The sequence below is a fragment of the Accipiter gentilis genome, chromosome 14 (genome assembly GCF_929443795.1).
Source record: "Accipiter gentilis chromosome 14, bAccGen1.1, whole genome shotgun sequence".
NCBI lineage: Eukaryota > Metazoa > Chordata > Aves > Accipitriformes > Accipitridae > Astur > Astur gentilis.
The window spans coordinates 28,978,683-28,999,994 of record NC_064893.1 but is presented as its reverse complement, the minus strand read 5'-3'; the positions used below and the strand labels follow the sequence as shown (position 1 = coordinate 28,999,994).

General features: G+C 40.9%; 1 protein-coding gene across 4 annotated transcripts in view; it reads right to left on the bottom strand.

The window, feature by feature from the left end:
* PHACTR3 (phosphatase and actin regulator 3) overlaps positions 1 to 21,312 on the bottom strand; it is a 116,576-nt gene that overhangs the window by 17,413 nt on the left and 77,851 nt on the right. For all 4 annotated transcript variants that reach the window (XM_049816544.1, XM_049816545.1, XM_049816547.1 and 1 more), the window contains exons 7-8: positions 20,642 to 20,889; positions 13,266 to 13,419 (exon numbers count right to left, since the gene is read on the bottom strand). In XM_049816544.1, the coding sequence (XP_049672501.1) occupies positions 13,266 to 13,419; positions 20,642 to 20,889 (402 nt within the window). The remainder of the gene's footprint in view (positions 1 to 13,265; positions 13,420 to 20,641; positions 20,890 to 21,312) is intronic.

The window sequence follows — 21,312 nt, the reverse complement described above, 5'->3', positions numbered from 1 at the left end:
CACTGCTTTCACCACCTGTGAAAGCCTCACTGCATTTGACCTTTGGTTTCATAGTTTTCTCAATGTGTGAGGAAGACAGGCCAGACACAGCTGGAAACCAGAGCCTGTCTCTCAGTTCAAGGGCCTGCTGCAAAGTTCAGTGAAGATACTGAGTATCCTTCCACCACTTTCAGAAGGCTTTTGCTTTCATACCTCTCTCAACATGCAGTTAAGGACTCTTGAAGGATGTTGTGGCACGTTCCAGGACTGACATGACATAAGGTTTTCATTTTCACGTGAGCTATTAGTTAATATACAAGAACTAACGTGCCTACATTAGGGTGTAAATGTAATAGCTGCTTATTTTGGAACAGGAGCATTCTCCTCTCCCTTCCATCTGCTCCCCCACTCTGTGGTTTAACAGAACTGCTAGATAGTGGATCTGTCCTGTTTGTAATAGAATTACAGTATTTAGTCATTAGGGTGTCAAAAGTACAACTGATTATTCAGCCAAAGACATGCTCTGAGTCTGTAGTTTGATGAGTGTTTCTTTTGGTAGCGATGTCAGCGTGAGCAGCACTACTGCTTGCTCTTGCTTCTGCTTTGCCTCGCAGCTGGGCAAAGAACTGGTTTGGGGAATACATTCAAGCTAAAAATAGCTCAGCAAGAAAAACTGCTGAAAGAACATGCTCTTCAAGTAACAGTGCAAGTGGTGCAGACTCCTAGTGCAACTCTTCTGCTGAAGGCTGATGAGGGCTCAAGGCTGTGTATTAAAATGTATGTTGAAGGGTCTTCCAACTGAAACCACATGCTGGTTATGATCTGGGTCACACTGTGCAGGTCACTGAAAATGGTGAAAAATGTTTCATTGCAAAGCAATAGATTTATTTTTTTTTTAATGCAGGAGTAAAACCCTGGAGCCCTGTGTTCCCACAGAATTAAAAAAAAAAAGCAATGTTATATCTCAGATTTGGGCAAATTGAGAACATTGTGGGTTTGATGTTTCAGGACAAGCAAACAAAAGGAATCGTACAAATCCCAGGGTTTTAGTTCTATCCCATTATGTGTGTATTACCATTATATTATTTAAATAAAGACATCTGCCACTGCTTGAGCAACAGTAGGGAGTCTGAAAGTCAGTCACTAGTAGACCAGAAGCAAATCTTATTCCAGTGGTGGGGACTGCCACTTTACAGAGACTTCCCAATACTCCTAGTAAAACAGTTGCATATTGGGTGCTTACTAGGTAATGATATGTACAAAAAGAAAAAAATAAGTTAGGTTTTAACTTCACTGTATAAACAATGCCTAATATAATGCTTGTGATCAATCTCCTCCAGGGAGACTAAGGTTGGGCCACCCCTGAGCCCTGCAAGATATGAAGTGTCTGTAGGCTCATGACTCAACTTGCTGGGCAGCCAGGAACGCAATTTCAGCCCACTGCAGTCAGAGGGAACAGGGACAGGAGGACAGAAAGACATGTCAGTCTGGACTGTTGCACTAGCTACGTTTCAGAGTCCATCAAGTAGAAATATTGTACATGGATGGAAGTGTCCCAAAATGTCCTGAATTCAGCTAGGATGCTCACTGTTGCACAGCTAGCATTAAGATCCTGCAATACTGTCCGCTTAACCTATAAACAGTTGCCCCTACCAACAGATGCCACTGCAATGTACAACTGTGGGATTTGGGTCACTGGAAGAAACCACAGCTGGATTTGCAGAGAGCAGACAAAGAAATATTGGTATGCATAGCTTGTCAGCCTGCCTCTGCTGACTGTATGTAAATTCTCCTCCACCCCCTCATTTAATGCAAAATGATTTGCGAATGGCCATTCTTGCCATGGATACAAGCTGCTGAGAATTTCCTCATGCAATGTGAGCTCTGGAGAATATACGTTTCTGTTCCCTGTAACCTGTATTTGTATATGAAGGACCCTTTGGTGGCAACCTGCAAAGTCTCTGAAGTGACAATAAACATCTGCAGGCATATTCGCCGTTGCAAGGTGTTGCATAAAGCAACAGCAAGGATTTAGATTTACCCCAGAGCTGGTGGTATCAAGCTGTGTGAGCGTACTAACCCAGCAGCTTCAAACCCTAGCAGGAAAGGGCATGCTGTTGCATTCTGCAAACTGGTGGTAATGTCAGGCTTTATGCCAAGGGACAGCTTTCTTAATTACTGAAGTAAATCAAGGAAAATGCAGTGCTCTCTTGGCTTTGCCCTAAAGAAAAAACCTAAATGATAGTGATTCCTAAAGTTGCAAATGCTTCTGGGATAGACAGTCCCTGCTGGGACCATATGTATGACTGCACACCTGCTATCAAATTGCAGGAATCTCTCTGGGAACGCTCTCCCTGGCAATGCAAGTACTTTCTAATTCTCGCCTGTCACTCACCCACACAGCATCTCCAAAAGGATGGGATATCCCTGCCTTCAGATAGCGTATCACCATCTGTTGTGCTATTTTCTGTTTCTCTCGTGCACGCTATTGTTAGCCCAGCATTTTTCAGCACAGAGCTAGACCAACAGCTTGCCCTCGTGTTGTTATTAACCAAGGCTGGCCAGAGCCACGCAGCCTTTGCCCACAGCATGCTCTGACTCCTGCCTCTTTACTGCATTCCCATTTATTTTATTTTAATCTTTTGCTTTTTTCAAAATTTCTCTTGAGGTTAGCTGTTGATTTTCAGTGCAGAGTGTTCCTGCTACCAGCATGCAGAGTGAAATGAGAAATTCCACTGCAAACTCAAAGATGTGGCCTGAGCACTCTGTAAATTACAGAGTGTGAGTCCCCTGGTCATGAGGACAGGAATAATCTTCTATTTTGTAGTTATTTCACCAGCAGATCTCGCAGTGCTCTGCAAAGCTGGTCTATATGGGTATCTCTATTGTATAGAATAGGAAAATGTGCCAAAGTGTGTTGTCTGGAAAACCAGACTTGCAGACCCTCCAGGGATTTATTCACTTCCCACTGGAAATGGTATTTTAGTGATTCTGTTTTTCTTTGTTTTTAAATTGGGCTGTGTGAGCAGTATGACTTGTCACTTGATGCCACAAAGCGTGACACTGAGCATTACAGACAGGCTAACCAACATGAAAATGCAGAGAGGATATGAATTTTAAAATGTCATCCTCATATTCTGTCTGCTATCCCCCAAAGCTTTTTGGGACCCTTTTTAGTTCTGTTTAGGATCCTGTGTTTAGCTATGGTGGTGTATAGCCAAATAGAGTTTGCTGGCAAATTTCAGGCAGGACAGAAAGTTCTGGGCTTTGGAAATCTGGGTTCCTTGATTGAACAAAATGTAAGAATTTAATTATGTAACATTTCCTATTGACCTGAGCATTTAAGTTTTGACATTACTGCTATGATTTGTTCTGGTACAACATACACTGTCTTTTACTGTCAAAGTGCAAGGCTGTAACAGCAAACCTTTACGAGGTCTCCATGTTCTTGGGAAAGGATTCAATTTTACCACGTCTTTGTCTCCTTAGAGTTGCTTTCTGTCTGAGGGACTGCTAGGATACGGGTTAGCTAAGCAGAGCAATGTAGGGTGGCAGTGACTTCATCAAAGCTAGAACAGGCCTTGACTCTCAGCAAATGACCGCCATCATACACTGGTTTTCTAGGCTTTTGTAGTATGTTTTTTTTTCCTTTGCAGCTGATGCACAGCAAGTCACGGGTAATGCTGCACTTGAGTGCTGGCCCTCTAGTCCACCAGAAAGTCCCTGCTAAGCCTCAGCTTCCTGCTCCGATCGTCCTTGTAGATCTAAGCTTGGTATTTCCCCATACCTATCATTCTCTGTTACCTTTTAGTTTTATGTTGTAAACAGGCTGCAGAAAGACTTCTTTAAACTTAATTGCATGATGCCTATAAATACAACTTTCCTTACCACATTAGTACTGGTTTGTTTAACCTTTTCTTGAGAAGGAGGGTTTTTCCCCTATTGGGTGGTATTTGGAAGTACTGTAGCCACTCCCTGTGATAATTATAATAATAAGGCTGCAGTGTAGCCTGGCCAGAATATGGCTTTTGCAGAAACCCTCAAATTAGCCTGATCTCTTTGCAATACACCAGCTGCTATCTGGAGAGACTGTTGTGAGATCCTGGCTTTTTATTTTTTTACATGCTTTCTGAAAAACTAATGAAGTATTAATTCATTCAGAATTTAATTTGCTTAATGAATATGATCATCTCAAGCAAATGACAATGGTTGTTCATCTGTGAGTCATGTAGTCCTGATTTTGAGGGCTTTTTTTTTCAACAGTGAGGCACTCATGTTTTTATTCTGGTGTTTGTCTCTTGGCCAAGTAGTATTTTGTGTAATTTTAATAAAACAAAATAACTGTCACATTTTTGTACAGCAATGGACTAACTAGATTGAAGTAACCTGTTTCTTATGTGATTTAAGAATCAGATTTTTACCAACATGCCAGTTCCTCGAGCAGGTGTGTTTCCTAGTTGCCTTGATACAGTTCTCTGCATAAGTAGACTTTTCAAGAGAAGAAGGTCCTCAACCTCCAAAGGTGTTATCTGTTTCTTTTTCATATCACAGGACAAATACTTGAGCACGGATTGATAAATCTGGGGCTCCTTTTTTGTCTTTTAGCATGTTACATGTGACAGCTAAAGAAAAAGATAGAAAATGAGAGTGCTTTCCAGGGGAAAAAAAACCTCTCCAGAGTCTGGAGAGGTCAAGGAAGTGTGCTGGCCACTTGGATGAGTTAATTATCCTGAAAAACAGATACTGGCGGAAACTTGTGGTGCTCTGTTTGACCCAAGTAACTCCCAAGCTACACAAACAAACAGGAAAACCCCCACAAGACCTGATTATACAGCTGCAGCTTGCAAGGTGGGCACAGGCAATGGAATCAAAAAGATTTAGCTAGAACTAGATTTTAATAATTGATATGATATGACTGTACAATATTTATTAAATAGTGTTTGATTAAAAACAATGACCTTCTGTTCTGACCTGTGTCATCCCCCCCCCCCCAAGTTTCTAAATATTTATTTCCTTCATTTTTCACCCCTCTCATCTTCTCTAAGGTTATTTCAAAAAGGTGGAAACTGTGCTAGACTGACAGTTTTTCTATATGAAAGCAGCAAGCCCAAGCTTCTGATTCCTGAGAGGAATTAAGATCTTGAATGAACCAGGTTATAGAAGTTGTGCTCAGAGCCGCAGGAGGAGGAAACTGTAGTAACTGTATGAATTGCAGTTTCCTTGGATCACATGTGGTGAGCCAGTTTTTAGGAGAGTCCAAAAACATGTTTAAAAGGTGCAGATGACTCATCTGACAACACTGCCCCATAAATCAGTGATAATGTACTGCTGTGGTACTAGCCACATGCCCTCCAGGTATGGTGTGTGCAAATGTGACACCACCAGTAGGAAAGCTTTGTCTCTTCCCTTCCCCAAACTAAAAGCCACACTACAAATTTTGTGGGAGAAGTGAATTCTATCCACTTAAGTATTCTGCAGGCAATTCACAGCAACAGTTATGGTGAAACTTATTTATAGCCAGTCTGCATATAGATTTGGTTAGGTTTAAAAGGAGGACGAGGAGGAGAACCAACACAACACCAGAACTACCCCTCTCTCTCCTTGGTTCTTACATGCTTTCAATGGCAAGTTTGAAACTGGTACATTGAAACGGAAAAACATGTAGCCAAACCCCTTTCTGGCTGAGATTTTGCTTATACCAGTTCATAGTCTTCCAGATACTTCACTGTAGTTGAAACAGAAGCAAGATAGGATGGACAGTGTGTAAGTGCTTGGCTTTAAGTGCATAAAACTTTTTTCCTGAATTTAATTAACAGGTCTAAACCAAAAAAACTAATCCTAAATAATCTCAGTAACACAGCGACCATCCCCACAAACGGTGAGGGCTGCCACCATGAATGCCTGAATCCATGCTCAACTCTTGAGTTATCAGTAGCTCGCATGCCTGAATCCATGCTCAACCCTTGAGTTATCAGTAGCTTGCAACTGCTACAGCACCTTGTTCTGGTCAGGGTTTTGTCATAAAACAGCACAAATGGCTGTGACAACCAGAGCAGCTTACTTTGGTCCGTATCGATTAAGCTCTGCAAATTAAATTAAAGTAATTTCTTTCTGTAATTACTTGTGCTGCAGAGCCAAACTAGCTTAAGGACCTGAATCATAATCCAATGTAAGGTAAGGCATTACAGAGCGTTATTGGCTTTCTGCGGATTTCCATTTTGGTTTATGACTGCTTGTCACTTTACAGGCCTAGGGCCCAGATCTTCAGGCGTGTGTAGATGCCTAATTTCCAAGAGAGGATCTGAGCCTGAACACACAATGCTATTTGTAGGCAGTTTGGCAGGGCAAAACAAATGCACTATTTTCTTCTTTAAAATGTTTTTTCCTTATTTAATTACACTTGCTTTAGCAGTTTTCCTGCAAGTTTATTTACATAATTAAGCTCCCTTATGATACATTATAGCTTTCTGAACCTTGATTTTTTTTTTATTTTTTTTTTATTTTATTTTTTTTTATTTCTAGTTTCACATGTGCCAGTTATGCCAGAAGACCTATTCCAGGAATTGACTCTGTGTCCCAGAAAAGGTCCTGGATATTCCTCTCTGTGTTCACACCTGCTGCTCTGCTCTTCCCTTCCCTGCTGTGCAGTGACCTGCTGCCCTTGCATTCACTGTGCTGTGGAAAACATGTTTGATTATGAATTCCCAGCACTGGAGCCAGGGAAGTAGAATAGAGCAGTGTGAGGAATTAGTGTCTTCCCAGAAGACAATCTCTCATCAGCTGTGCCCCAGACCTGTGAAAACTTCTTGTCCCTGGTCAAAAGTAACTGCCCTCTGCAATGACACTTCCCCATGTTTGCACAAAGTAATACCCAACGTTTTCAACAGGAGGTGCATGCTGAAACCTTAGTGATACAAACCTGCACTGAGAGCAGCTTTGAGTCATGTGCATGTTGTTCAAATCAAAAACTAATACACAGGACTAAGTCCTCTGTGTTGCAACCCTTTATAAATGAATTAGTGTGTGCAAAAATTCTTGCCAAACATGCTGTGGGCTCGTCTGAGACAGCAAATTGCTCTTTCTGGTTCAGCTGCAGATCATGGCTCTTGCCCAGAGCTGATAGGGTGCTCCATAATTAATTGTGCATGCACTGTGCTTCATTCCTGAAGCAAGCAAGTACCTCTGGTTAAAGAGCTTCAGCCCAGCAGGTCTGTTATGATCACACACCCAGGGCAGTTTGGTTTGTTACTTGCTGACCAGGGTTTCATGTTAGTGAAGTTCATTCTCTTTTTGCAAGAGTAATACCTGAAAGGGAGCAAAGGCTACCTTTCTCAAGAGCTCTTCAGTCCTTAAGAGAAAGGGACAGGGTAGTCAAGGTATGGTATGTACAGATGTACTTGAACCTCTTCTAATACATATATTTGTGCTGCACTGCAGCTGCCTTGGACCTGAAAAGCTCTGTAAACAGGAGGCTAAACTGACTACTGCTTGGAGACGTTAACAAAACTTTAGCTTTCTCCCTTTCCTCCTGATTTTTATCCTTGAAGACTCTCAGAGTAACTCTGGCAGCAGACACTAAACCTTAGCCCCCTTGACTGTAAGGCCAGTGCTGTCTGTCAGTGGGTACATAACAGGGTTTCCAACTGTGTGTCACTGCCTGACACCAAGGAAGGGCATAGGGAATATTAATGCCTATGGGATCCGGACATCTAAATCCTGGAGTCGGCTCCAAAAAATCTCAGCTATCACTTGCACCTCCCCCATTCTTGCAATCCTTCCCCTCTATCTCCCACAATATTTTTCTTTTCTGTGGCCTGAAAAGCTGAGCCTGTAATGGAAAAGGGACAAAACATTAAAAAAATCCCAAATCCTCACACAGCACCAGGTTTAAAAAGCACTCGGGCACTGTGCAAGCTGTTAATAAAATACTGCAGCCATGTGCAAATCTCCAACAGCAACCCCCCAGCTGGTCCCTGCTGCCAGCATCTTATCTTGCTGTCTAGTGCAGAGCAAGGAGAAGGAGAAACTCCCTTGCCTTACACACACGCCCACAGATTTAAATTGTAGCTCTATATATAGCTCCTGTCTCATGTGAGGAGCTGAGGCTTTCACAGACGCCCACGCTGCACTCACTGGGGTTATTTTTAGCATCAGTGACAAGGTTACCTGGATGATTCTTGCCAAATAAGAATGAAAGGCATTAAATTTTACACAGCTAATTAGCAGTGACAGCTGATCTTTTCTTTGTGCCTGCCACTGCCTTTCTGTCTCTGGAATAAATCTGTGTCAAGTCTTCCCAGCCTTCTGAAATTAGGGCAGTTACCTGATTTCTAGTTCAGGGAGTGGGAGCTTGAGCACGGTTCATCAAAAAACCTTGATAATCTCCAGGTGAATTTAGGCTAGTGTCTTAACTGGGCTCAGTTCATTATCTAGTTAATTTCTGCATTAGGGCTACTAGTAGTTTGTACACACACACCCACATCCCCTTTTTGTTTCAAATTCAAATAAGATGTTCCCCAAAGTTCTGTGGATTCTGCCCAGTTTCCCACTGTATCTCTCGGTCTGGACTGCCAATGCCTTTTCAGTGAGCAAAACCGCACTGAGACATTTCTGCAAGGAAGTGGTACTGCACATGCTGTTCTTGGGAAACAGGGCACAGCTTTTCTTTCATCAATAGATAAAATTTTCCTTTGTGATTGCTCTGTGTTGAACTGTCACGCTTTATGCTTTTAGGCTGAAAATCTGAAGTGCTGTTTGCTTGGTATTGTTCTGTCTCCAGCAGCACTGTGAACTTCACGCTCTGTTACATGAGGCTGAGGTACAAACCAGGGTCTAATCTGGGTGTGCATTTAGCTACGTCTGCAGTTTCTGGGCAAGTCAACTTGAAAATGCCTTTCCAAGAACCTCAGGGCAGCACTAGAACTACAGATTTCCAGATGTGGTGAAGTACTGAATAAAGCTACCTCCTTTTCACTTTACATTGCCAAGAAACCTTGCCTCAGCATGATCCACATGCCAAGATTTTCAATGTGGTGAAGATCAGTTTTAGGTGCTCGAGTTTTTGGTTCCGCTCTGTGTCCACAAAAAGTTATTCTTCCTGACTCCTTTGATGCCCACATTTCTATATCTGAATTGCTGTCTCCATAATCTTTTAAGTGCTGCTTAATGCATCACGTCTACTTATGCAAATATCCACGGAGGTGAAACAGAACATGAAGTGAAAATTACAAGTATAATCTTTCCAGGAATTCATGTTTTCATTGAAACATTAAGTAATAATGGAATGTCTTTAACTGTGGTTATACAAGGCATACTTGAGAAGTACCAGCCACCCAGGCAGTTCAAACATTAACTTTCTAAACAGTCATATACCAAATTTAATTAAACAACCTTTTCCTGCATCACTCTTCAGTCTAGCAACTATTTCACTCCCCCAGGTTTCAGCTTAAACCCTGTCTAGAACAAAGTGAGTCTGTAAGGCAGAAAGCAGTTATTGCAAATAATCGTACTTGCAAATGTCTTTTCTGCCTCTTGACACAAAGAGCTCTCAATTCACTGAATTCCATTGAGGCCTTATTATCTGCACTCCGAACACATAATAAGGAGGAACCAAGACCTGTTGGGAGCCCTGCTGCCTAATGCACAGTAGAATATTGCAAGTGCGCACCATGGCCTGGGGCACTGGGGATGCATGAATGAGTAAGAGAAACGCTATTGTAAAGGGAAATCTGGGGAAAATGGAATACTGCCATTTTGGATGGAGGAGGAGGGAGAAGTGCATGTTTCCACGGCAACAAGTGGTAGACTAAATTGGCTGGGAGCACGAAATATGGGAAATAGGCTTTTCAAAAGCAACAATGCACATAAATGAATATTTGAATCTCTACTGACTCTGCTGTCAGTCAATAATAAAGCTGAAGTCAGTGTACCTGCACTGCTGTAAAAGTAGAATCTGGCCCAAAAGGTATAACAGAATTCCTCAATCTCTCTTTTAAGATGGAATGAGTGGGAAAGTGAAGAAAAATAGGGATTTTGGCTTTGACTGAATAAACACTCATCAGCGTGGTAGTAGAGAGTTGGTTTTCTCAGCAAGTTCACAGCTACTGTTGAAACGTATGACAACCAGAACCATTTAAAAAATAAAGTGGTTTTGAGAAACTGTTATTCTTTTGTCTCCCCGTTTTTGAAGTTACATAGACGCTATTATTTGGTATATTTTGCATATTATGTATGTCAGCACAGCTTTCCCTCCAGAGTACAGAGCCAGGCTGTGTTAGCTGTGGGACTGAGGCAATTTGCTAGCCAGCTATAGAGTTTCAAACCCCTACAAATGTGCTGAAAAATATTGATCTTGAAAACAACTGCCTTTTACCTGCCATTCTTATGCAGCCAGCCATCGAATAACTACTCACTAATCTGCCCATACATTATTCTTTTGTGCTAAAGTACAGGTCTATAGCCTGATGGTATATGTGGATTTATAACTGAGCTAGCAAGTCCCGTTGCTGTTATCAGTGTGTTACTAGTACAGCAGCAGCAGCAATATGCTCTTACCTGCATAGGCAGTAGCAAAATCATACAGAGAACAGACATTTCTATTGGATCCCATTTCCCAGTCAGTACTTCATACCTGAACGCTTAGCAGTATGTTCCTTAGCTATATACTTCCAAGTTGTCACAAAGAGACTGTGCTGCACAAGTACCAGTAAAATGAATGAACGTAAAGACCTCAAAATCTTATCTAAGAATTTCACTCTTCCCAGTGTGGTCATGTTTCCACAGTACTGCCAGGTTGTGCTCTGAGCAGTGACTCTGGGGTGGTCTGGGTTTTGTGGGGTGAGACCTAGTTAGAAACTACAGAGGGGTATCTCTAGGGCTTTGACTCTTTGGCCTTTACCAGGACCCATTTTTATTAGGTATATTTTTTGGGGACATGTACTTGCTTTTTCTGGTGTAAATATTTTCCTGCATGCATCCATCACCTGAGTTTGTTTGCATGGTCATGTTCTATTCTGGTGGATGAGTTAAGAGCTGAGCTGAGCTCTGCCAGTGCACATATGTGCTGGAAGTTGTGTGGGAGATTGCTTCGAATCTGTTTTGCCATTCCTGGCTATTCCAGCAATCTCTGCACCATCTGTTCCCTGAGATGCGCTGAATCTTCCACGTTCCAGGAGGAAGGAGCTAAATGAAAGCCTGTCTTCTAGCACTTGGAACAAAGATGGCTTTTAGCCATGCTTTAGACATTACCAATGAGACTAACGGCCTGCACTACAGTTTGCTCCATAAGACCACAGCAGACAGTATGGAGGCTTCCTTCACTGCATTTAGCTATAGACAGGACGTTTTCCAGCTTCTAGTAGCTTTTCTTCACCCTTTCCAGCCCTTTTCTTCACCAATACAGCAGTTTCCTTTTTAAGTCCTTGTGCTAGCACTTCACTTTAGGTATGACTCCTTTAAAATAATTCTTTAGGCTCATTATTAAGCAAGCTAAATAGTAAATGAAAAGAAGGGGATAAAGCCTGTAGTTACACCACCTGAAGCTTCAATTCCATTAGACCTTTCACATTAAGAGAAGTCAGGTTGTATTGAAAAAAGATGTGACCTTCTCTATTGCTGCCCATTTCAGCAACATGAGATGTGGCTGGATATGAGATAATCTCACTCAGTGAATACTCTGTGATGGTTGATCTTGGTTTTAGGGATGCAGTGGGATGGAAAGCATTTTTTGTGTATTTTAGAGCCATAGAATTAGGCTCCTGACCTATGAAGACATTTCACGAGCAATTGACTGACCAAAATACTGGAATTAACAATATCAGAGTGCAGCTTGAAATATTTCCCTGAAATTAATACACAGCTTGCAAGGTCAAGATGATCAAGGCCATGCTCAAGGTCCATGGCACTTTCCTTCCTAAGACGATGGGTATTAATGTGGCACATCTATGATTTGCTCTGCTTGTAACCCTTGGAACTTAATGTAAATTGTAATGTAATTTTTTCTACTTGTATGGCTTGTACTTGTTTTTTGTGACAGGGACTGTCATCTGATCTGTCTTGTGCAGCCACTGGCACAATGCACTGTTCTCCTTTGGGTGTTAAGTGCTACCATGCTACAAAGAATAAACAGCAATCACTGAGACTGAAGGAAGGTGATTATTCCATCCTCAACGTTGCAGGGGCATCATGAAGTGCACCCAAAATCTCATCTATGTTCACTCAGCAGCTCATTTCTTAGCTGAGGGCAAGTGTGGTGATGGCAGTGATGTTTTCCTCCATAAACTCTGGTCCATTAAGACTTGTGCTCTGATCCATATGCGTGCTTCTCATTCCCTGTCCCCTGAGGTAAAGTTTAATCAAATGCACACACATGAATGAGCTAGTCTAAATATCAATAAATGTTTCTTTCAGGAGAGGCTTGAGATATTTAATATTTAATAAGCCTTGAAAATGAACTTCTATTCATGTTTCTCAATTTAATTCCAAGCATTTTGGCGGCAAGCAGTGCTTACTGTCCCAGTGTGGGCAGGCGCAGCACAGATTATTTAACAATCCACTTTGTCTCATCTAAAATATTCATGTTTGCAGATATCCAAATGTAGCTCTTAAAAAAAACACACACAAAAACCAAATGATGCAGTCTGAGCCTCACAGTTACCTTAAATCTTTGCTTTAGGCTACACACCACAGTAATGCTATTTCTTTCATAGCTCTATCCTGTTGCCCTGGTTACTGATCAAAACCAGACCATCCCTGCTTCCCTGCAGCTGGACTTACACAAACACCTTACCCATGTGAGGGCAATGCTGCTGAACTTGCTTCCTTCTTCCTTAAAGCAGAAATACAGCCACCAGTGCATACAGCAGCTTTCCCTTGTTCGAGTAAATATGTGGCTATAACAGTTGCCTTTATCCTCACATTCAGCTAGTGCTGACAAAATAAAATCAGGGTAATAAATAATTATATGATTTTTTTTTTTAAAGCACTATCCTTTCTGGAGGACATAAAAATCTTGATTACGTCAGTGGAGATGCAGGTAGATTTGGCAGAATTTTGTCTCCCACATTGACTTCTGTCTCGTTTTCTATTGAAATCAAGAGAATCTTGACTGAAGAGGGGTTTAAGTTTTTTTTCATGTGGCTGATTGACAGTTAAAAATGTGCTGTATTAGTCTGTGTGTGATTCACTGCAGGAAATGGACTTGGGGGTGGGTGACTGTCTCATCTGACAGCACTCAGAGGACGCTTAATTGTAAATGGAGGTTCCTCCCTGTTCTTAGATAGACTTACTTTGAGAGTTTCATTTCAATTTGCTGCCGGATTTCCTGTCTTTCCTCATCTGTCCTCCTTGGGAAAATATTCCTGTCTTCCAGCTCCTGCTTACTTGGTCTGTTTCGTAGTTTTACTGCCAGCAGTTCTTTCTTGCATTTTCTTGGCAAAGTACCTGGGGCATGCATTGAAAAGAAAGTTATTAGAAAGACAGCTCCTGGAGATGAAACATGAACATATGAAGAGCGGGAAACCTACAGAGTGACAGCAGTCTGTATGTTAGTGTGCAATGAGCATTACACATTAATAGAAGTAAGTAGCACTACAGTTGTGCAGGGCTCAGACACAAAATTGCTTACAAATGCAGAAGGATTATATTCCTCTGTTATCTTTGTTAAGTAAGCAGTGGTCTCAGGTGAAAATTATTTGCAGCTGAGACATGATTCACGTCACTAATTTAGAAGTCAAAGGCTGTGCATCTTGCCTCAGTCCTCTGAGCATCCCTATAACCCAGAGCAATCCCTATTTCCTGAACCGTTTAGTGGTTCCTTTGCAGAAGGCTGGATCTCTCAGTGGCAGGAGTGGCAGGGACATGTACACCTTCTTCTCTGGGTCACCATGTATAACCAGGAATAGATAATGGTAACTGAAACAATCGAAGCTGTTGCTTGGCATGTGTGTATATATGCACACACCCCTCCAAACATATATATAAAAACACATGTATATATAAAATGTCATTCTGGTTTTCTGGCATTAGAAATTAGAACATCAGAATTGTGATCAGACACCACATGTAACTCTAAAGCTAAATGTAAGCCATTAAGTATGTCTACATCCTGTCCAGTGTGACAGTGTGTCATAACTTCTTTCATTTAGCAAGCAATACTATACTGCTGACATTAGGTCTCTCCCTCTGAAGAGAGCGGGGGAAAATATTCCAAAGAATGAAAGAAAAGGCCAGGTTTTATAATGATTTGCGGAATGCTTGCAACTGAATTGGGCATTCAGGGAATAAGAGGCACAAATACTTACTGTGACTGCGTGACCTGTTGTGCTTATTGTAATAACATGATAACACATGTTTTCCATCAAACCAGACAATGTAAAACATTGCCATTACAAAAGAACTGTTCATGGGAGAACATGCAGCAACTGTTTTGAGTGGGAGTCTACTGCTCTTCAGTGTGCTGGATGTTGAGTCCTTGATGCTGCCCCTCTGATGACATTAGAAACATCCTTTCACTCTTACTAGAGCGAACTGTGTTTGAGCTTAGGTGTTTCTGTATCTTTTAGAATTCAGCCGGCTAAACAAATGAAAATTGGACTCCTGAGCTTATAAAACCATTTTGCCGTGTGTTTGGAAAGGTACATAATAAAATGGCTGTAAAGTAGAAAGCCATCTTTATTTTCAAATGCAGACTGAAAGTCTGAGGTGATCTCCATATCTAATGAGGGGTAGCTTGCTTATGATGGGGGAAAAGAAGAGGGAAGTGCTATTAAAACCAGTGAGTTATACTGGTTGGACTGCAGTCTTCAGCAATGATGCCACAGGTGGGTTTTAAGTAAGTAAATTTACACCAGATCCCTGCATGCCTCTGCTGTGCTGTACTGGCTTTTCTGGTGTCCAGTCCAGGGCTTCAGCGGAGTCTAAAAATTATCATTAGAGAGTAGCACCAGTCAGATGGGGTTTAGAGTATTGTCAGAGCATGCAGAAACTACAGTTAAATCTTTGCATTTGTTTCATCTTGGGAGTGTGGTGTGTAAGAGGAGGTTATTTTGTTTTGGTTCCTTTTTATTTTAAAGGTGGTTTTTTTAATTTAGTGCTTCACCTTTTCTAGAAAAGGTCACCTCATTTTTAAAGAAAATGACATTTAATTGGTATTTTTGTTTGGCATTTGAGATAGGATTATAGTCTATTTTTTAAAGAATGCTCTGGGGGTTGGCGAGATTCTAAATCCTAAATAGATTCTTGTTCCCAAATATCGGGGTTTTATTTGCTAAGGATCTCTGGAACAAGTTATTATTATCACTATTGATCTAAAATTTCTTTATGCAGAGGGGAGGAGTCTATACCACATCCACACATACATGTTGGGAAGATTGGGGCAGAGAGTAGTTATGGCCTCCCTGTGTGAGCAGGGACAAGTCTCTTGATAGTTACAGTTGTCTAAAATTAAACTTTATAGAAACCATAATCAGCTCAAAAACTCACTTAGAGCCTAAAAGCTGTGCCCTTGTTTAGCACCTTCATCCTAATGCTTTCAAAGTCTGTTGCAAACATTAATTAAATTAAACCATACAGCCCTCTGTGATGTAGTAGGTATACATTTAACAGATGGGTAAAGAAGTTAAATGATTTGGCTGATGCCACGCAGAGCCTTCTGCTAACTGAATATATGACTCCATCAGAAACATTTGGCTCACAAAACCACAGACTTGGGACTCTGTCAAGGTTTTTCAAGCCTCCACCACCCTGGGAGTGGGTGTAGAGTGGGCGTTTGCAGTGCTTGATCCGTACAGCACAGGAACCAACAGAATTCCTTCTGGAAACAATGTGAAGCACATTTGGGGCTAGCAAACTCCCAGGTATCCCTGAATATGTTCTCATTTTCACCTGGAAATTTTAAACAGGTGGTAAGAGGAATTTGGTCATGTCAGGAGATTGCTGCAGAGAGACTGCACATGCACATTAAGCCCAGTGTCTCCAGAACATGATAGACGTACCGCCCATGTGCTGGCCATCTGCGTAGTGCATTTGCAGGCAGTTCAGTGCATCTTGGGTGCACTGAAAGCAATATATGTATATGCTATACAGCACATGCATACGTCTCTGTCCAGAACTGCTTAGAAGGAAACAAGGGATCTCATGTGTAGTAAACACTTTTGGGGGGGGAGATGCACTGTAAACAGTTATTCTCCTGTTCACTGGTGACAATTAAGGTAAGAGCATGCAGGACTATCCCTACTCCCTTCAGGCTGTTATAAAACTGCTTGCCTAATCTAAAACTACTCTACCTAATCTTTGAATTGTGGGAGGACAAGGACTAGAATCACAGAACTAGCTCAGATGAGGTCAGAGCTCATTTTCTGCTGTCCCTCATCTCATTGAAGGACAGCTGAAACCAATGCTCTGCAGTGAAAAGACTGAACTTTTTTTCAAGAAGTCAGGTTTTGAAGCTGATGTGGAGACATTGGCTTAAACTAGCTCAGTGTATGCCCTAGAGGCTTGTATTTCAAAGTGAGACAGAACAATGCAATATTTTGCTTGAAACAAAGTAAAATGAAGCTGTTCTTCAGGGCCTTGACTGCTCCCAGGCTGCTCTGCTGCACACTGAGGAAGAGTCTACTACTTTGTGAAATTAAAAACACAAATCATATCTAGAAAATCTCAACTTTAACCCAAATCCTGCTGTTGTATTAGAGGAGTGGAGAGCCTATAACCCACTCAGGATAATCTGTACTCACTTCATCCAGATGTCTGGATTTCTAAAAGGCTTATGCTATAGCCACTCCCATGGTCCATATGCACTGGGCATTGATTAATCTTTAGGGTCTTTCACCAAATAAAAACGCAAGAGATCTGGATTAAGCCGATCTGCGAGTGTAAGGAGCTGTTCCCCATGCCTGACCAATTGAGTTAATTCCTGAAAAATAATACCTGCCCAACAAAGGGAAAAGAGGGAGATGATGTTACCCCCTTCAGGAAGACATGCCAGAAAACACTGTGTAATTCTTCTGTTTTCACCTTGACCAGCCCACTGACGGCCAGTTCTGTTATTCCCCCTGCTGCAGAAACCCATATCTGATGTTTCAGAATTCATAAACAAATGAATGAAACAAACCCAGAGAACAAAGAGGAAATAAAGCCCCAAACTAGTTTTCCCCACACCCATTTTCAGCACCCTGAGGTAAATTCCTTCCTGATCACTATCTCAGTAGAAAGTGAACCTTCTAATACCCTTCTTTAAGTATTTTCTTCCTAAAGGTTATTTTTCCTGGTCAATAAGGCATGTTCAATGCTAGTCTGCCCCATGACCAAGCTATCGTAGGCAGGATCTTGGCTGTGGCTTGTTTCATGATTTATGGCAGCTCAGCTGGGTCAACAATAAATGCTTTGAAAATTCACACCCTTTTCATGCTTGGTCTGCAGATTTCTGACAAAAGTTCTTGTTTTAATTCAGCTGAATCGTGACATTTAATTTCCTGTATGTTTACTGTTCTTTCTATCTAGCAACAGGCAAATCCTAATACCGCATGCTGATGGAAAGACTTTGCTTGCAGTAGTTATTAGTTGTGGGCTGTGTGCTAGTTATGTTATTTTTTAAGCTCGTGCACAAGACTATCGTCTTGCCTTGTGTTTTTAGAGGTTCTGGAGAATGATTTATTGAGTAGAGTGCTCATGGAAAGCCAAGGTACAATTCCTCACTTCTTCCAGAGTTGGCTGTAACCTGTTCCAGTCTCGCTGTAATCATGGGGCTGTTGCACTGATGCACTGTTCTGCATCACAGTGGCAATGGCAAAGTTGGTGATGTACTAAGGCAGTACACTAATTGTAAAGCAACTTTGGATTAATGGATAGTTTTAACTACTGGCTTGCAAACCAGCCCAGACTTTTTTAAGCTAGAAAGACTCTGGAGCTTTTCAGGGAATTATTCTGATGGTATCCCTGGCATTACTGCATCTCTTGTTCCTCTCTGAAATGCAAACGGGTGCATTTGAATGAATCCTGGCACAAGCAGTGCCACCCAGTGTCAAGACCAGAAATGCTTTGCTTCTGTCCCAGCTTGCACTGAGTGAATGGGCAGTGTTCACATCCTCAAAGCTGTTGTCTCCTCGGGGCTGAGGTTATACCACGCCACACCAGGACTTCTGTGGCTTAAGCTGCTCTGTTGCCCAGCTTGCCTGGTACCTGTCCATGGCAGCCTCCTTAGACATCAAACAGCTGAAACTTTGCATGGCCTGGGCTTTTGTTGTGCCCCTAAAATGTACCTGAACTTGAACACCAGCAGAGCAAGCACCAAGGTTGTACAAGAAGTTAGGTCTTTTGTAAATGCATGTTTACAACGTGCAAGGACAAGGCAATCAACAACGATCTTCAGCCATTTGAAATAAAATTATCTTATGCATAAAGCTCAAGTCTTATGATGATTTGGGTAAGTTTTAGGCATATATGGAATGGGCTTCTTGATGCAGAGACTGAAGATTAGGTGTGAAGAGACTCGAATGCCAAAGAGTGAGGTAATTTAATTATGAGGAAGAAGGCTGTGTAGCTACAAAGAAAGAAATGAGAGAAAATTTTTCCTAAAAATTATTTTTGTTGACGTTGGAAGGTGTTTTGCATGGGAAAACGGGTTGTATTCCTATCTGGGTCCTCTTTATCAAATGATAAATAATCTTTGTTTGCTCTTTTTGCCCTTGGTGTACATCTGCAGGTAAATACTAATCTGTATATAATCACCCCACTACCTAATTTCATAACAAACCTTTGAGTTTTCAGCCTTTCAGATAAGGGATCTAACTGGCTGTCGACATATCTAGATATGCACTTCTATTATTAGCACACCATCATGAGGACTGGGGAAGCAAGTCTGTATGTCGTTCTGGGCCTTGACATTTTAAATTTGGGCCGTTAATCTTATTCACTAAAACATTCAAGAATGTATCAGCCCCACCTCATTATATTCACCGATTAGTCCTATAAGCTTTTCCATCCATCTTTTACATCTTTGTAGTACTCACATATTATTAAAAAATGTATTTATTAATTTTTCTACTATCAGATATTATTTTTTAAAATTTATAGCAGGCATGCCCTACCCAGTCATAATACATGACCAGTCATGCCCAATACATAAGCCATTGTGTGAACTAAGATTTATACATACACATAATGTTTTCTTAAATTATATAGTTAAGGGGAAAAAGGTTTCTGTTTAGTCTGATTTCTTTTTATTTCATGTTGTGTAGCCAATATTTCAAATGGCAGATTTCAATATCTTCTATGCTGAGCAGCAGTATTGTTGCAGTTACAATAAAGCCAAAATAGCTTTGAAAGAGGTCTGTTTTTCTCACCATCTCAGTTGGTCTAATATTGCCCTATAAAACTTACTGTGTTTAAACTGTTCTTAAGTCATCACCAATACAACTGTAGTATTCAACTGTACTAAGCAGAATTTTTTCAGAACTTTAACACTTACTGTGGAAAGCCAAGAGCTGCTTCTACATACCACTGAAATTTGTACAATAACCAATGTCCTTCTATCATCATAATTTCTGTCTTCATAGACAGTGAATAATTGTTTGTTAAATATATAGAGTATTCATCTTCAACAGTAAAATATTCAGATTTGTTTTTACTAGTAGGGGATAACATATTTTTTGCCTGGCTGCCTCTAGCTCTTATAATTTATAACAAAGGACATCACTTTTATAATCAGAAACAACACATAGTCAGAAAAAAATAGGTAGAACTTATAAGGTGATTTTTATTTTTTAAATGCATGGCAATTATGTAAGGGATTCTCTTTTCTTTTGCCTTATCTCAGTAGTCTATTCTGTTACTAGGCATCTTAAGACACAGGAACAGAACTCATGTGTCCTGTCTGCTGGCTCATGCTTTCTAATAGGCACCTTTTAAAATTAATCCTTGATCTGCTATAACAATTATTTTTGATTAATTTTTCTCTGCCTCCCTTTTTTTAATGTATTGATGAAGAGATTGAAAGATTCATTTCGGACTGAGTCTTTGTCTTGCTAACATGGAAAACATTAAAAGCTTGAATGAAAAATAAATTTTCTAATGAGAGCTGATTATTTTGCCAAAGCCCACTTAATTGCTCAGGATTATACAATGCATTCCCCATGTGTGTCAAGAAAGGGGAAACAAACCAAATGGAGAGCAACTTTCTTCTTTAAGATAATTTCTCTGGATGTTTGTCCTTCCTAGATTCATTGGTCTCTTCCACTTTTCACTGTACCATCACTGCACGGGAATAATAGTCCTAAAATAGCATGCTTCCAAAACATCCACAGCATTGGCACCAGGTATACAGAAAGCCTTGCCTACTGACACTGAGATGTGTCTGCAAGTGCTGCCATTCATATGTAGTAGTGCAAAGGGTACATAAGTAACTGAAAGGGTAAAGCATACTGATACATTGACTTATCAACATAACTCTCAACGTCATCTTAGTATGCAGTAACTACCAAGACAAACATGATCACAATCACTATGACTGAAATTGAACTTTAGGTTTTCACCAGGATTCCTTGAAAAAGTTGGTGTGACAATACAGGAATTCATACTGCTCAATATTTTCTGTTGCATGCTGCCTTGTTTAGAGCATTCCTTTAGGCTATTATATGTTTATAATATAGTAAGTGACTTTCCTTACCAGAAATAACGGAGTCATTCAAAACTTCCTCATCCTGATAAAAAACAGAGTCTTCCTTGAGCTCTGAGTTCATGATCATGTTTTCTTTGTTCTCATCCGACTCTTTAACTGAGTTCCGCTTATTTTCTGAATCACTGCTGTAACTCAGTGAGTTCTCCTTTTCTTTGTTGCGCTCAATGCTAGATGTTCTGGATGGACGGACATCCACTCTTTTTTTTGGAGAGCCTTTGCTTTCTCTTCCATGGAAGCTGTGGGTGGAAGGTGCACAGCCCAGTTTTTACAAAAGACTGTTTTATTGCCACAGTAGGAGCTTATCTTTATATGAGAATGAGCAGAATGTCTTGTAGCTCATAAAGGCCAGGGCAGAGAGTTCAACATGGCACAACACAGGATGGCATTCTCAAGACTGTGTTGAGAATGACTAACGTGGATCTACTTTCCTATCTCCGTCATAAAAATAAGGTATGGAAGAGTGGTGACGAATGTGTTTCTTTGATATATAGCCACATGCTGTACTGTACTGATTAAAAAAAAACACACAGCACGTCCTTCTAATGTAAAACATACATGGCATGAAATATTACCATTCTGATATTTTATGATCATGACAAAGGTTTAACAGGGCCTGGAAATAATATCGTATGAATCTATTCCCCATGACAATAGCTGTT